The sequence below is a fragment of the Penicillium maclennaniae genome, assembly GCF_028827695.1.
Source record: "Penicillium maclennaniae strain IBT 15551 chromosome Unknown utg000003l:1.0-5670915.0:1.0-5674809.0, whole genome shotgun sequence".
Lineage (NCBI taxonomy): Eukaryota > Fungi > Ascomycota > Eurotiomycetes > Eurotiales > Aspergillaceae > Penicillium > Penicillium maclennaniae.
In genome coordinates, this window is record NW_026623215.1 from 327,950 (window position 1) to 341,695 (window position 13,746).

The 13,746-nt window shown below is 49.3% G+C and overlaps 9 protein-coding genes across 9 annotated transcripts; 7 read left to right on the forward strand and 2 right to left on the reverse strand.

Moving 5' to 3' along the window:
* Positions 1-664: 664 nt before the first annotated feature.
* N7477_002205 (fungal specific transcription factor domain-containing protein) lies at positions 665-2,339 on the forward strand (the record flags this gene model as incomplete). The annotated part of the gene is made up of 3 exons (XM_056963868.1): positions 665-719; positions 778-1,982; positions 2,100-2,339. The coding sequence occupies 3 exons, from the start codon at positions 665-667 to the stop codon at positions 2,337-2,339; spliced, it is 1,500 nt and encodes a 499-aa protein (XP_056823821.1).
* A 131-nt stretch (positions 2,340-2,470) lies between these two features.
* N7477_002206 (Urea carboxylase) lies at positions 2,471-4,642 on the reverse strand (the record flags this gene model as incomplete). The annotated part of the gene is made up of 3 exons (XM_056963869.1): positions 2,471-2,602; positions 2,658-3,762; positions 4,020-4,642. 3 exons carry the CDS (start codon positions 4,640-4,642, stop codon positions 2,471-2,473), a joined length of 1,860 nt encoding a protein of 619 aa, XP_056823822.1.
* A 1,400-nt stretch (positions 4,643-6,042) lies between these two features.
* N7477_002207 (uncharacterized protein) lies at positions 6,043-6,406 on the forward strand (the record flags this gene model as incomplete). Its single annotated transcript, XM_056963870.1, has 2 exons — positions 6,043-6,204; positions 6,257-6,406. 2 exons carry the CDS (start codon positions 6,043-6,045, stop codon positions 6,404-6,406), a joined length of 312 nt encoding a protein of 103 aa, XP_056823823.1.
* A 34-nt stretch (positions 6,407-6,440) lies between these two features.
* Positions 6,441-7,004, forward strand: N7477_002208 (uncharacterized protein; the record flags this gene model as incomplete). Its single annotated transcript, XM_056963871.1, has 2 exons — positions 6,441-6,814; positions 6,938-7,004. 2 exons carry the CDS (start codon positions 6,441-6,443, stop codon positions 7,002-7,004), a joined length of 441 nt encoding a protein of 146 aa, XP_056823824.1.
* Position 7,005: 1 nt separating this feature from the next.
* N7477_002209 (pectinesterase precursor) lies at positions 7,006-7,418 on the forward strand (the record flags this gene model as incomplete). Its single annotated transcript, XM_056963872.1, is given in 2 exon segments — positions 7,006-7,277; positions 7,292-7,418. 2 exon segments carry the CDS (start codon positions 7,006-7,008, stop codon positions 7,416-7,418), a joined length of 399 nt encoding a protein of 132 aa, XP_056823825.1.
* Positions 7,419-7,468: 50 nt separating this feature from the next.
* Positions 7,469-8,148, reverse strand: N7477_002210 (uncharacterized protein; the record flags this gene model as incomplete). The annotated part of the gene is made up of 2 exons (XM_056963873.1): positions 7,469-7,896; positions 8,127-8,148. 2 exons carry the CDS (start codon positions 8,146-8,148, stop codon positions 7,469-7,471), a joined length of 450 nt encoding a protein of 149 aa, XP_056823826.1.
* Positions 8,149-9,452: 1,304 nt separating this feature from the next.
* Positions 9,453-10,913, forward strand: N7477_002211 (ABC-F family ATP-binding cassette domain-containing protein; the record flags this gene model as incomplete). The annotated part of the gene is made up of 1 exon (XM_056963874.1): positions 9,453-10,913. One exon carries the CDS (start codon positions 9,453-9,455, stop codon positions 10,911-10,913), a length of 1,461 nt encoding a protein of 486 aa, XP_056823827.1.
* Positions 10,914-10,937: 24 nt separating this feature from the next.
* On the forward strand, positions 10,938-12,402 carry N7477_002212 (uncharacterized protein; the record flags this gene model as incomplete). Its single annotated transcript, XM_056963875.1, has 2 exons — positions 10,938-10,968; positions 11,102-12,402. The coding sequence occupies 2 exons, from the start codon at positions 10,938-10,940 to the stop codon at positions 12,400-12,402; spliced, it is 1,332 nt and encodes a 443-aa protein (XP_056823828.1).
* A 586-nt stretch (positions 12,403-12,988) lies between these two features.
* N7477_002213 (uncharacterized protein) lies at positions 12,989-13,270 on the forward strand (the record flags this gene model as incomplete). The annotated part of the gene is made up of 1 exon (XM_056963876.1): positions 12,989-13,270. The coding sequence occupies one exon, from the start codon at positions 12,989-12,991 to the stop codon at positions 13,268-13,270; it is 282 nt and encodes a 93-aa protein (XP_056823829.1).
* Between the last annotated feature and the right edge of the window lie 476 nt (positions 13,271-13,746).

A 13,746-nucleotide genomic window follows, 5' to 3' on the forward strand; every position in this document is an offset into this window, starting at 1 on the left:
TCTTGTCAATGATCTCTGGAGCATGGGCACTACATGTGAGTAGCGTCAGGCGAAAGCGAAGGCTGGCTACACATAGTTCCTACTTGACCTTGGTGTCTCCAATATCTTCAAGAAGTCCCCTAGTCTGTCAGACCGAGCACGGTGTCCAGCTTGGTTCCGCCCGCGATACATCCGTATATTGACCATCAATGTTCTGATTAAACTTCATTGATTGTTTGTTTCGATATCAAGAGCTTGTATCCCCCACTAAATTTCACTAAATCTACTTGAGACTGAATACAATCGCCCCTGGAGTGCATAGACAATACTACGTGGAATCACGTGAGCCTCGGCGTTGGTGATTTTCAAGCGACCAAATGAGACGCGCGCAACTCAAGGTCAACTTCGTCAGCGTCAACTTCATCTCTCCAAGTAAAGATAGCCTGCAACTCCGGCTATAGCATACCATGCGTACCGCGCCATAAGCGGACACCCCAACTCACAAAGTCTTGTTCCACAGAGAACATCAAAGTCCATCTGCGTCAAATGTCTGCGGTTGGAGTGGCGGAACTCGCGCGACGTCCATGCGATCGTTGTCGTCATCGCAAATCTCGGTGTATATGAGAGCCGGGCAAAGACAACTGCACATTCTGTAAATTGAACGGGCTTGAGTGCACATTTCTTCATGGTCCTCGACCACGCAAAAGGATCAGAAAGTCGTCCAACACCGCAGAAATCAAGTACGATTCAATATTTATTGGGAGAATTCTCAGCTAATAAAATGGCCAAAGAACAGAGAGGCATTACAGCTATTCACTACTGGGTCTATCGACGAACTGCCCACGGCTTATCCGGCCAACTCCCGACTGGACGGCACATTGGGCTTAGAACTTCATCTGCATTCTGAGTTCATAGGGCCCGCCAGTTATCATGAACCTGAACTTTTTGATCTGCGGCCATCTGCCATTTCATCTGCTGGCCATGAGAAATGTTATCCTCGACGAGTGAACCAATCTGCCGCATTCATCACTTACCCAGACAAGGACTCGGCCTCCGAGATGCAACGAATCGCTGACCTTGATCGCATCGAAGAGTCCATTCACCCGCTCGGACCGACCTTGGTGAATCTGTATTTCCGCATCATGCATCGCACACTTCCAAATTTGGACAAGGGTGTGTTTCTTGAAAAATATGCCAGATCGTATCGCGAGTTCTCTCCGCCACTTCTTGCTGCGGTATACTTAGTTGCACTGGACTGGAAGCTCTTTGACCGAACTCTTGCCACTGTGTCTCGGACACCAGATGCCGAAGCCCTGGAAAATCTAGCGATGCGGGCCATGGACGATAATTTGAAGCGACCCAAACTCTCAACGTTACAAGCTGGACTTTTATTATTACAACGAATGAGGTCCTCTCAAAGCACTCTTCCAGCCCAAGTACTATCCCTTGGGCAAACTTTGGGTATTCATATCGACTGTACTGAATGGAAAATCCCGGAATGGGGGAAAGGTCTGAGACGACGTTTAGCTTGGGCACTGTACATGCAAGACAACTGGGGCGTTATTGTGCACGGCCGACCATCTCTCATTCCCGCTCAGATTGATGCAGACCACGATACAAGTGACTGGGATGTTAGCCCGTGTACACTGGACGACTTTCCAGTAGAAGCGACCGGCGAAGAGGAAAATGAAGATGGAGGCGTGGACGGAGCCGGGCGGGCCGCATATTTACAGTCCATTAAGCTGACGAGAATCTTCAGTCAGATCGTTTCAACATTTTGTTCGATCAGTGCCACCAAAAAAGGCGGCCTGCTAGAACGGATTGTACCTTCCGGGGCCATGGGTCTAGCGAAACCCCTGGCGCTGGAGTTGCGCCAATGGCACGCTACATTGCCTACTAGCCTCCAGCTGGAATTCACTCCTTCACTACGACTGTCGACAAACGGAGCTTTGCATCTGTCACATATGGCAGCAGACCTGACCATCCATCGCGTGTTACTTCGTGTTCTTACCCCAGATACTCCGTCTACTCTTCGCTCAGCGATTCGAACCGCCGCCCGCGCCCGACTGACTTCGGCAATGAACTTGATTGAATCTTTCCAACCCGAACACATTCAATAGTTCGGGGGCTTTGCAGCTGCGGCACAACTGGCCTTGGTTGGAGCGTTTGCTGGTCTTCTATGGGCGACCAGCGTTGAGATGGATGAAGCGGCGGGATATGTTGAGCAACTCAAGAAGCTTCGCTGCATCCTCCAGATTCGAGCTTCTGCTGCTCCATTTGCTCGCGAGGCACTCCGTATGCTTCACGAAGAGGTCGGTGACCTGGCCGCCGTAAAAGAAGCTACTTTCCGAGACTCATAGCTTTCATTTGCTATTATTGTTCGCCTATCGAGTCTACAAACTTCTCGACATCTATAGCAAACGAATGATCGAAAATACGAAGGACAACTCCAATGGAAAGCTTTTCTAATAATGTTCTTTCTACACTTGCGTTACACTTGTTGAACAATTGCAACGTCATCATTGGGTCCAAGAATATCCCCCTCGGCAACCAGCAATTTCACATATCTCCCACTAATTGGTGCACAAATCTTCATCTCCATTTTGTTGAACTCGATCCAAATCTGAAGATCATTAGTCCCGAGATTATTTGTTGACGAGATCATTTAATGTGCTTACCAGTGGGTCTCCTGCCTGAACCTCTTCTGCCTCCTTGACTGCGCAACGAAAACATCTACCAGGCAAAGGTGCCTTTACCCGCTCTCCCGCCATATGCTCATGACTTTCAAATTCTCGGTCAGGTCTCGTTGCGGCTGGTTCATATGGTTTGAGCAGATCATTAAAGAATTCGGCTTCATGGACTGCCTGCGATCGCTTTTCTCGAACAGTGGTACTGTCTGCCGCATTTTCTTCCAACCATTTCTCATACTCGTTGAGATCCAGATCGACATCACTTATCTTGATGAGGTCACTGGAATTCCCCTTGGCTTCCGCTAGAGAAAGTTCTTCTTCAGTGACAGGATAGAACTGGATCTGGTCCAACAGGGTGAACAGCCATGGTGCCTTTTCGCCAAGTCCTGGCTTGTGGAAATCGTCCCATATAGAGACGGTGCGACCAACAATCTGGTACCCGCCTGGCGAATCAGTCGCATAGATGCATAGGTATTGACCTGCAATACCTACGGCGCCTTGAGGCGTAAATGAGCGAGACGGATTGTATTTCGTTCCAAAGAGTTGGTGACGCGGGTCTAATGGCACAGCACACGGAGACCCTTGGTATACATCGCCCAGTCCCAAAACAAGGAATGTGCCTTCATAGAGTTTGTTTTCGACATGATCAGAGCTATCTAGCCCGTTCAGCTTTTGCACGAACTCGATGTTGTTGGGTAAATATGGTGCCGAGGCACGAATGGTCGAAGCATAGCGCGCAATGGCTTTGCGGTTGCTATCGTCATTGGACACAAGAGGCAGTTGTACGAGTCGAGACGGCAGTCGAGATGGAATCTGCATTCTAAGCGAAATTCCGTGCGCCACTAGTGCATCGAGAACTTCGGGTAGAGAGAAACCCGCTGTTAATCGGACTTGGAGACTTCGAACCCCGGGTGTAAGCTCTTCAAAACCTGGGATTGTGATCATGCGGTGCTTTTCAATGAAATTCCTGTTATGGAATGTTTGTCGCAACATGAATCTATCCTCGGCGCCAAATTCGAGCAGCAAAGCTCGATCACCTGCCTGGCTACATCGAATGAGACGCCCAGCATTGGAGACTTCCTTCACAATTGGACTGGAAATCAGGTTAGTTTGTATACCACCAAAATTCAGACTGCTCAGTTGGGTGATGGTAGCGATAGAAAGCTCAAGGTTCCTCGCAAGCGCCTGTGCGTCGTCAAGAGTGATAGGTTATAGGCGAAGGCGATCGCCTGGCCGCTTCTGACCAAACTTCCACATTTCGGCCTCGGCGACCGTGGCGAAGGAAACGAAACCTCCCAGACTAGGGCCATCTGCAGTCAAAACAACCGCCTCGTCGCCTGTGAAGCTCACATTTCCGATGGAATAGGGGCTGTCATGGATGTTTGAGGGGTGCAGACCAGCGTCACCACCTGTTTGCCTTCCCCACTCTGGACGAGGCCCACTGAGGCGGACACCGAGACGATTGCTATTGTAGTGGACGGATCATTTTCCATTGAACAACTCATAAACCCCGTCTTGTGTGAAATGTGCCGGACTGCCGTGCGACCCGGAATCGCACCCACAACCCATTCTCGGTTTTCGAGTGGTGGTATTGGAAGAACGGGGGCTTTAAGCATTGGAATTTGCTTCTTGGCAACACTCGCTAATGGAAGGATATCACCGACGCGCAGACTACGCCCTTTGTGGCCTCCAAGGTGACCAATTGCGAAAGTTGAACGGCTGTTCAGGACTTTGGGGACCTCAATGCCACCTAGAATTGCAATATAAATTCGAGAGCCACTTGTTGCCGTGCCAATGGAAAGCTTCTGTCCGGCTTCAATGCTGATGACCATGCCGAGCTCCTTTTCTTCCCCGTCAACAGATACGGGAGCATTGGCACCAACAATAGCGACGGTGGTTGAGGAGTGGAACAGCAATGTAGGCCCTTGGTTTGAGCATTCTAGTCCCGCAGCATCTTCATCATTGCCAACCATTTTGTTTGCGAGACGGAATGAATAGGAACCTATCGGGTCAGATGGTGGCACACCGATATGCCACAGGCCCTGGCGTCCAGTAAATCTTGTACAGTGGTGTCAGATCCAGCAGCGATGACCTCGATGACTTGGGCTTCGTATGAAAATGTATTGAGCGATCCGGTCGTGAATTCTCCAGAGCTGAACGTCTCCCAAGCAATGATTTGTTGCAAGTACTTCAAGTTCGTTTCCACACCAGTGATAACGGTCTTTGCAAAGCCCCAGAAAGCTTATGAAGAGCTGCGGCCCGGTCATCACCATGAGCGATAATCTTTGCAACCATTGGATCAAAGGACGTTGATAGCTCTTGGCCTGAACTGACCCAGGTGTCAATGCGGGTATCTGATGGAAACTCAACGTTCAAAATTTTTCCAGGAGAAGGTCAAAAATCTTGAAGGGGGCTTTCAGCGTAGACAGGGGCTTCAATCGCTGCACCAAAGACCGGGACATCATTCATCTGCTAAGGAAAGAGGGTTGCACGATTATCCATGGCAATGCGCATCGTACATTCGACGAGGTCAAGGCCCGTAACAGCCTCGGTTCAGATGAATTCGGCTTCCTCACGGTAGCTTGTGCATCAATTTCGCTACCTACCATACACCATGATGTAATTTCGATGAAGACTAATGAGTAGATCAGTACATTCTATCAGGAGATTCTCAGCCTCCTAGCATTATGAAAACTGGAGATAAATGTTGGCAGACAATTTGCACTACAAGTAAGCGCGTTTCCATGCGAAATAATCTAGGGGGAGACCTCGTGGGGAAGTGCTGGCTATGTGCCTCTCTGCCACCTGATCAAGTCTTAGATAGAAGCATCGATCGTGCTCATCCCTAAACACGATAGTCTCACGGCTGATCTTCCAGGATACATCCCTAGTTCTAGAGACGGGGCGTACTGTTGGTAAATTTCTCCGAGAATCCTTAAGCCGGTTTTTCACTAGCATCATACCGCGGAAACATTACTGAACCCTCGGTAGCTATCGTCGCGTAGGCTGTCGTCCGTGCGGATGGGTATGCGAATCGGGTGATCTTATTTGTTTAGGTGACTCGCATTGTTTTGCCGAAATCTATTTGTTCCAGATCGGGTTAGACGGTGGGGACTCGATTCACTTTGTGGTTAGCCGGAACGGGGTTCGCAGGGATCTGAAACTTTATATTAGAGCAGCTTCAATGCATAAAGATAATGGCCCCTTTCTAGTGCCCCCAGGAAGCCGTCGGAGCTATTTCTCTCTCCGTTTCGCCAATATCTTCACACAAAATCACGCTGGCTCGGAAATTATCGATGACCCAACCTGACGATGACGCCTTGAATAATTTCAAAACAAAATCTCCAAATCTAAGATCTAGAGAGAGGTCAGAATGGGGTCTTCTATGGCCCTCGAGGGCCGAAGTCTGGCAATATTTGTCTTGGCTACCGTTTTTATGATCATCTCCTTCATGACAGTTTCATTGAGATGCTTCGTTCGGTCTTACATTGTCCGAGCCTTTGGCTGGGATGACATTCTTCTGCTCATAGCACTGGTATGGTATTCACTCTAGATGACCTGGCAAAGCTGCACTGACACCTCAATAGACACTATATGCCATATTAGCGGTATGCTGCATGATTGGGACGTCGAATGGCGTCGGACACAAATTCACAGATTTCACAAGTATGGTGGTCTATGAGCGAGCGCTTCTGGTATTTTCTCCTCTATCCAAAATCAAATGGGAGCTTCTCTAAATCTGATCTTTGGTAGTGGTGGTGGCTCAGTCAAATGATCTACATCTGGGCATCAGCTGTAGCCAAAGTTTCCATCGCCGTTGCACTGCTTCGATTGACAGTCAAAAAAGTCCACCGCATCATCCTTTGGGTTACTATTACCCTAACTACCGTCATTGGTCTTGTCTTCTGGCTGGTACTCCTTCTGGACTGCCACCCGGTCTCATATTTCTGGACTCAAATTAAGGGCGATTCAACAGGCAGCTGTCTATCAGTAGATATCTTGCTGGATATTGCATATCTTTATAGTGCCATCACAGTCGTGTGTGATTTAACTCTTGGAATCCTGCCAATTTTCCTGGTTTGGCAACTACAGGTGAATTGCAGAACTAAGGTGGCGGTTGGAGGGATTCTAAGCTTAGGAGCTATGTAAGTTCTTTGACTATCATCTGAATCTGAGGTGAAAAAGCTAATGTCACAAGTGCGAGTGTGGCTGTGATTATAAGGCTTCCATTTCTCAGATATTACGCCGATTCTGATTTTCTATGTAAGTCGCTGGGGCACAATGGCCATCCTTTCAACAACCTGCCATGTTCGATTCATGGGGAATGACAATTAATATGGAGCTCTTCCCAGATTCGACCTATCAGATCGCCATCTGGACTATCGTCGAAACTGGCCTCGGAATCACCGCAGGTAGTCTCATTACCCTTGCCCTCTTTTCCGCTGGCTTCTGGATGGAAGCTTTTCATTCGGTCAGAATGGACGTACCTCTGGAAGAAGCTCTGGACAGTATCAACTCTCCAGCTTCAAAAGCGGAGGAGCGAAAAACTCACAAAACCCGAGCTTATGGCGCCCTGACACAAAATCCAACAGTAGAACAGTGGACATCGTTTCATTGCCAAGATCAGAAATTTCGAACGATGCTAGTAGCAGTCAAGAAGCTTTGAACCCTCCAAGCTCAGCGAGCCCGCGAAACTGGGTGACTGTTCGACATAGCTTTGTACAAACAGTGTCAGAGGAGCGAGGATAGACATCGAATTGGTTGCTTATTGTATGACTTAGCTTGATTTGTATATCAATTCACGTGGAGAGCAACAGTCCATAATTCCAGTCAATTAGCTTGTCTATAACAATCCCAGCATGCTTCACATTCATGTGGTAAAACATAGAGCCGATTATCTCGATTGAAGGGGAAAGTCTCGATGAAAATTCAAATTGTTTGCCAAGGCCGTCATCCTCGCTTTCTTCGATGTCGTCGTTGCCGCTCCCACAATCCAGGATGATCAGGACAACACCTGTGCCAGCACCTGTGGTAGTGTCTACTGCTGCGAGCTCGGGATCGCTAACAGATTGACCACTTCCGGACTCAATTTTAATGATGGTGACTTTCAAAATCTCCTCAACCAGTGCAACGAGGCCACTGCTCCCATCTTGGGCATCGCTGTACCTATCAGAGCCCAGTGCGCCCAGCAGACTGTCTACTGTGGCGAGCTCAATCAGAATAAGAGCTGCTCAATGATATCCTCAAAATTGGACTGCACTATTAAAAGTAGTCTTGAAGCTCGTCAATACAGCTTGCACAACTCTTGGCCAATAGAGTGTATTGTTATATTGGCTTGAGGTTCGACATGTGGAGAAACAGACCATCTACAATAATGGGAACTCATAATCTCTGATCATATTAAAGTGTGGAGTGCTGATAAGCCATCTTTTCTTTTGATCTGTTGTTATTGCCTACTGCGAAATATGATCCTCCACATTTTGTTTATTGTGAGCGATTTGGCCAGCTTCACTTGTTTCTATCTCTTGCGCCACCAATACTCAAAAATTCTCGAATTTAAACGCTCTCTTACAAACTGTATGAGGCTTTATCGTTGCGTCTGTATTGTTTAAGACCGACGTTCCATTTACATTTCGTCTCCGAGTGAGTCAAACAATGTCACAGAAACCTTACGGGACGGTCGGCTCTCTCCGCTTTACCGCATTGGGAGCCCGACGCCGTCAAATACGACAATTATAGCTTCCGTTCTCCTGCGTTCCTCGCTTGGGTCAAATCTGTCAATTCGAGGACCATGATGAACATACTCGCTTCCTGTAAGCAGACGCGATTTCATCTGTTGGATGACAATCCTTCGCCCGAGGTATGGACGTCAGAGCACCAACACAATAATTAACTACTAATCTTTCGAAGATTGACGTGGAGGGTCTTGAAATTGTAGTCACTTCGGCTGCATCTGAAGACGACGTCAGATCTAAAGCTAAGGGCAAATCCAGGGCGAAGCCAGCTGGTCGAGAGCTCATCTCAGATGCCCACCTTCGTTTGAAGGGAGGGATTCATTATGGTTTACTGGGACGGAACGGGACTGGCAAGTCTAGTAAGAAGACCCTTGCAAGCATATTGGCAATCATTGACAGATCACACCACAGCTTTACTCAAGGCAATGGCTGAGAAGCTTATTCCGGGTATATCCCATGCTACTCGTGTTGCCATTCTACAACAGACCGACGAGGACGGACCTGGTGGTAATGCCTCGTTGAGACTTGAAAAGTCTGTCCTGGAAACAGTCCTAAGCAGCGACGAAGCCAGGAATGAAGCTATACGCACGGCAGACGGTGAGTAGATGATGCCAATCAGTCGACGAATATGTCGACTATCAGCTAAGTCGTAATTAGTCCTTTCGAAAAGCTTCGAGACTGAGAACCCACTGGAACCTGTCAAGGCTATTCGTAAGATCAGATACCTACATTCCGAAAAGATGCTCTTCCTAGCTCAAAAGAATGCCAACTTGAAAAGTGGTGCTCGGGGTCTCCAGGCCAGAAAGGATCTCAAGGCAGCCGAAGCACAGCTGGAACTTGCCCGTGAAATGTAAGCAGCAGGCAATGTAGGTTGAGTACGCTCCTAAACCTCGAACAGGGTTGCCCAAGAACCAGACTCGATCGATGCCGAGGCGATTCAAACGGATACCCAAGAGGCCGTCGAAACCTTACAAAACTTACTATCCCAGCTCGAGGCGGTAAGTGCCGTCATTTATGCATCCCCCTTCTACTCGACTGACACATCCAGATGAACCACGCCGATATCAAGAAGGAGGCCCGTCGCATCCTCCTCGGACTCGGCTTTACAGAGGACGCATTAAACAAAAAGGTATTAACACTCTCAGGGGGCTGGCGGATGCGATGTATGCTCGCTAGCACTCTAGTCCGAAAGCCCGATATCATGATCCTCGACGAGCCCACCAACTTCCTCGACCTTTTGGGAGTAGTGTGGCTGGAGAACTACCTCAAACAACAACGTGAGACGTCCGAAACTACTGTCGTCCTTGTCTCCCATGACAGAGATTTCATCAATGCCGTTTGTGAAGAGATCGTCATTCTCCGTGACCAAAAATTGAAGTATTTTCGTGGGAATCTCGCTGCCTACGAACAAGACTTTGAAGAGCAAAAGCTCTATTTGGGACGCATGAAAGAAGCCCAGGAGCGGCAAATTGCGCATATGGAAGCTAGTATTCAGCAAAATCTGAAGATCGGCAAGAAGACCAATGACGACAATAAACTGCGACAAGCAAAGTCTCGGCAGAAAAAGGTCGATGATCGGATGGGTCTGCAGGTAAGTGCGAACGGAGGCCGATTTAAATTGAACCGGGATCTTGTCGGTTGGCACTTGACTTGTCGAGCGGAGATTGAAGTCCCGACGGATGAAAGGGGTGCGTCGATGAGTATACCCGATGCCACTGAGCTGCGTTTTCCGGGACCACTTGTTTCTTTGGAGGGGATTACCTTCCAATACAGGAAGAATGACCGATTAGTTCTCGACAATATTACTCTGGTGGTTCATGTTGGTGACCGAATCGGCATCATGGGCTTGAATGGCTCTGGCAAGACTACGCTCATACGTGTCCTGAATGGACAAGTTCCGCCATCGAAGGGCAAGGTGTCGACTCACTCGCGACTGAAAGTTGGCTACTATGGTCAACATTCGGTCGAAGAGCTCCAAGAGCGTGGCCGCATGGAACCTGGTCTGACCGCCCTGGGACTGTTAATGGCTGAATCTGAAGGGACGCTGAATGAAGGCGAAGTGCGAGGTCTGTTATCATCCTTGGGTCTGCAAGGGCGCATCGCATCAGATATTCCAGTCGGCAAGTTATCAGGAGGACAGTTAGTTCGCTTAGCACTGGCACGCATCGTGTGGAGCGCCCCTCAATTGTTGATCTTGGACGAGATCACCACTCATCTGGATTTCCACACGGTGACGGCGCTCACAACGGCCCTCTCCGCCTTCAATGGTGCCATCATCCTCGTCTCACACGACCGATTCCTCGTTCGGTCAGTGATTGAAGGAAAACGAGATACCGATCATAAATTGGATGAAGATTTTGAGGGGTTAGAAGAGGAGCAGGAGGAAACCAAAAATCGTCGCCGGTCCGTGTATGTGCTCAAGGCGGGCAAATTGAATGAGCAGACACAAGGGGTGGAACAGTTTGAGCAGAGCTTAGTGAAACGGGTCCAGAAGATGCTAGTCATGTAGTCAGGAATACAGAAATGGTACCTCATGCGAGGAGCTTTGAAAAGGTCAATTCACCGTGAGTTCATTTGAGTCAGCGGCGAGGACCGTCCAAGAGCGGGTGAGTTCAACGAGATAAGAGCCCCTCTTCCCCTCATCCCTCCTCGTGTTGGTGTTATAACCGTCTTATAACACCTGCCATGTCTCTTCAGTCTTAAAGAATCTTCCAACCTGCTGGTATGCTGTGCAAGAGAGTCCTGTCACACCTGCGGCTCCCCGCCCGGGGATACCAGAGTCTCATCACGACTCGATTGCAGAGCACTTCCAGTTCCCGTACGAACCTCCCCCCCGACCACCTCCGAACCCTTCCCGTCGAGTCTCCGCCCTCAAGACTGCGAAACCCTTCTCCGAATTTCTCACCGACTCCTTCAACCGCCAGCATGACTACCTGCGCATTAGCGTTACAGAGCGGTGTAACCTGCGGTGCCTCTACTGCATGCCCGAGGAAGGGATTGAACTCTCGCCCCAGCCCCGCCTCTTGACCTCCCCGGAGATCGTCTACCTGTCATCCCTCTTTGTGTCCCAGGGCGTGAACAAGATCCGCTTGACGGGCGGGGAGCCGACCGTGCGCAAGGACATTGTGCCCTTGATGCAGGATATCGGCAAGCTGCGACGGGATGGATTGCGCGAGCTCTGTCTGACCACCAACGGGATCTCGCTGCACCGCAAACTGGACGCGATGGTCGAAGCGGGGCTCACCGGGGTAAATCTCAGTTTGGATACGCTCGACCCCTTCCAGTTCCAGATCATGACGCGGCGTAAAGGCTTCGACGCTGTGATGAAGAGCATCGATCGTATCCTAGAAATGAACAAGGTCGGCGCTGGCATCAAGCTGAAAATCAACTGCGTCGTAATGCGGGGCATGAACGATCGTGAAATCCTGCCCTTTGTTGAGATGGGTCGTGAGAAGCCGATCGAGGTGCGATTCATCGAGTACATGCCCTTCGATGGGAACAAATGGAATAAGGGCAAAATGTTCCCTTATCAGGAGATGCTGGCGCTTATTCAGGAGAAGTATCCCACCTTGGAAAAGGTGACTGATCACAAGAATGATACCAGCAAGACATATCGTGTGCCTGGCTTCGAGGGTCGGGTCGGATTCATCACCAGCATGACACATAATTTTTGTGGCACTTGCAATCGCCTGCGCATCACCAGTGACGGAAACTTAAAAGTATGTCTTTTTGGAAACGCCGAGGTTTCACTGCGAGATATCATCCGCAAAGAGAATGACGGACGGCCCATCGACCTAGAAGCTCTGCAAAGACTCGGGCTCCTCGAGACAGTACAAAGTGCAGCTCAACTCAGCGACGAGGGAGGATTGATCAACGAGCGGGAACGTGAAATTCTCGACATCATCGGCATGGCTGTCAAGCGCAAGAAGGCGAAACACGCGGGCATGGGGCAGTTGGAGAATATGAAGAACCGACCTATGATTTTGATCGGTGGGTAGCCTAATCCTCCTTTTATGACTGGCACGATTCACGAACTTGTACATTTCCATTGATTTCTATCATTTTCACTGCGGCACCATGTATCTATGGAAATTCATGTTTTTGGGTCGCAATTCTCCTTTATTGCTTACCGCGTGCTGATGGCCAGATAGATAGAGAGCCATCTACTTCGCGATCTCATAGTCCTGCAGTCTCTCGGATATCCTCTACTTCCTGGTCAAGAGTCCCTCTGCATATCCTCCCAACCGCAAGACTAAGCCAGTCGCGGCTATACAGCAGTAGTCGCCCGAGCTCGAAATCAGAGAATGCCGAGAAGCAAGATGAACGAAAGCCTCGTTCCCTTCCAACAGCATCCGACCCTGACCTACCGCATCTCACGCCATCCCAAACCGTACACATGACCCAAATCACCTTAAAACCCGAAACAGCACGACTCGCAACGGCCGCCTGCCACGTCTCCTTTTCCAACTCCCGACCATGGGAACTCCTTCGGAAAGGACAAGGTACACATAAAGGTGACGTCTACAGTGTCGCTCGCATCGCCGGCATTATGGCTGCTAAAAAAACCCCCGACCTCATTCCGTTATGTCATCCGGGAATTGGCATCACGGGGTGGAGGTCAACGTTGAGCTGGTCGAACCAAATGAGAAAAACCCGGAAGATTATGGGGCTATAGAGATTATCGCAACGGTAAGCTGTTTCGGACGAACTGGTGTTGAGATGGAAGCCATGACGGCGACTACGGGGGCAGCGTTGACAGTGTATGATATGCTCAAGGCTGTGGATAAGGGGATGGTCATTGGAGGTGTTCGACTATTGGAGAAGCAGGGTGGAAAGAGCGGACACTGGACGAGTCAAACCATGTGAAAATCAATCACTAGACACAGAGTCAGTTGAAATGTGAAGTATGAGCACGCCAGTCCAACTTCTACGCCAAATAGCTTGTTAATTCATTGAGTCACCGTACATTCGATGATAGAGTCACTCTCGACATCGGCTTGACCAGTACACTATCATTTAACGACCCCACTGCTAAGATATAAGTGCAGATCAGGCAATGAGCGGGCCGCGTTTCATTGACTGCACATCGACTGACACCGTGCCTTGCCACGTACAATCGCGCCTTCCAAACTCGCCCACAACTTTCTCAAGAGCGGCATGTCTTGAGTACAAATCAAGACTCGTTCTGAACGGGTTATGGGTCGGGTCTGGTCGGGTCAGGTCATTCCCAGCTGTTGTAAACAACTCATCAGATAAGGTGTGCTCAACCGGGGGCCACGGTCTGCAAGAACATAGCGTCTGATATCATATGAAGGCTTCTGGTGAATTAGTCAAATCATGTT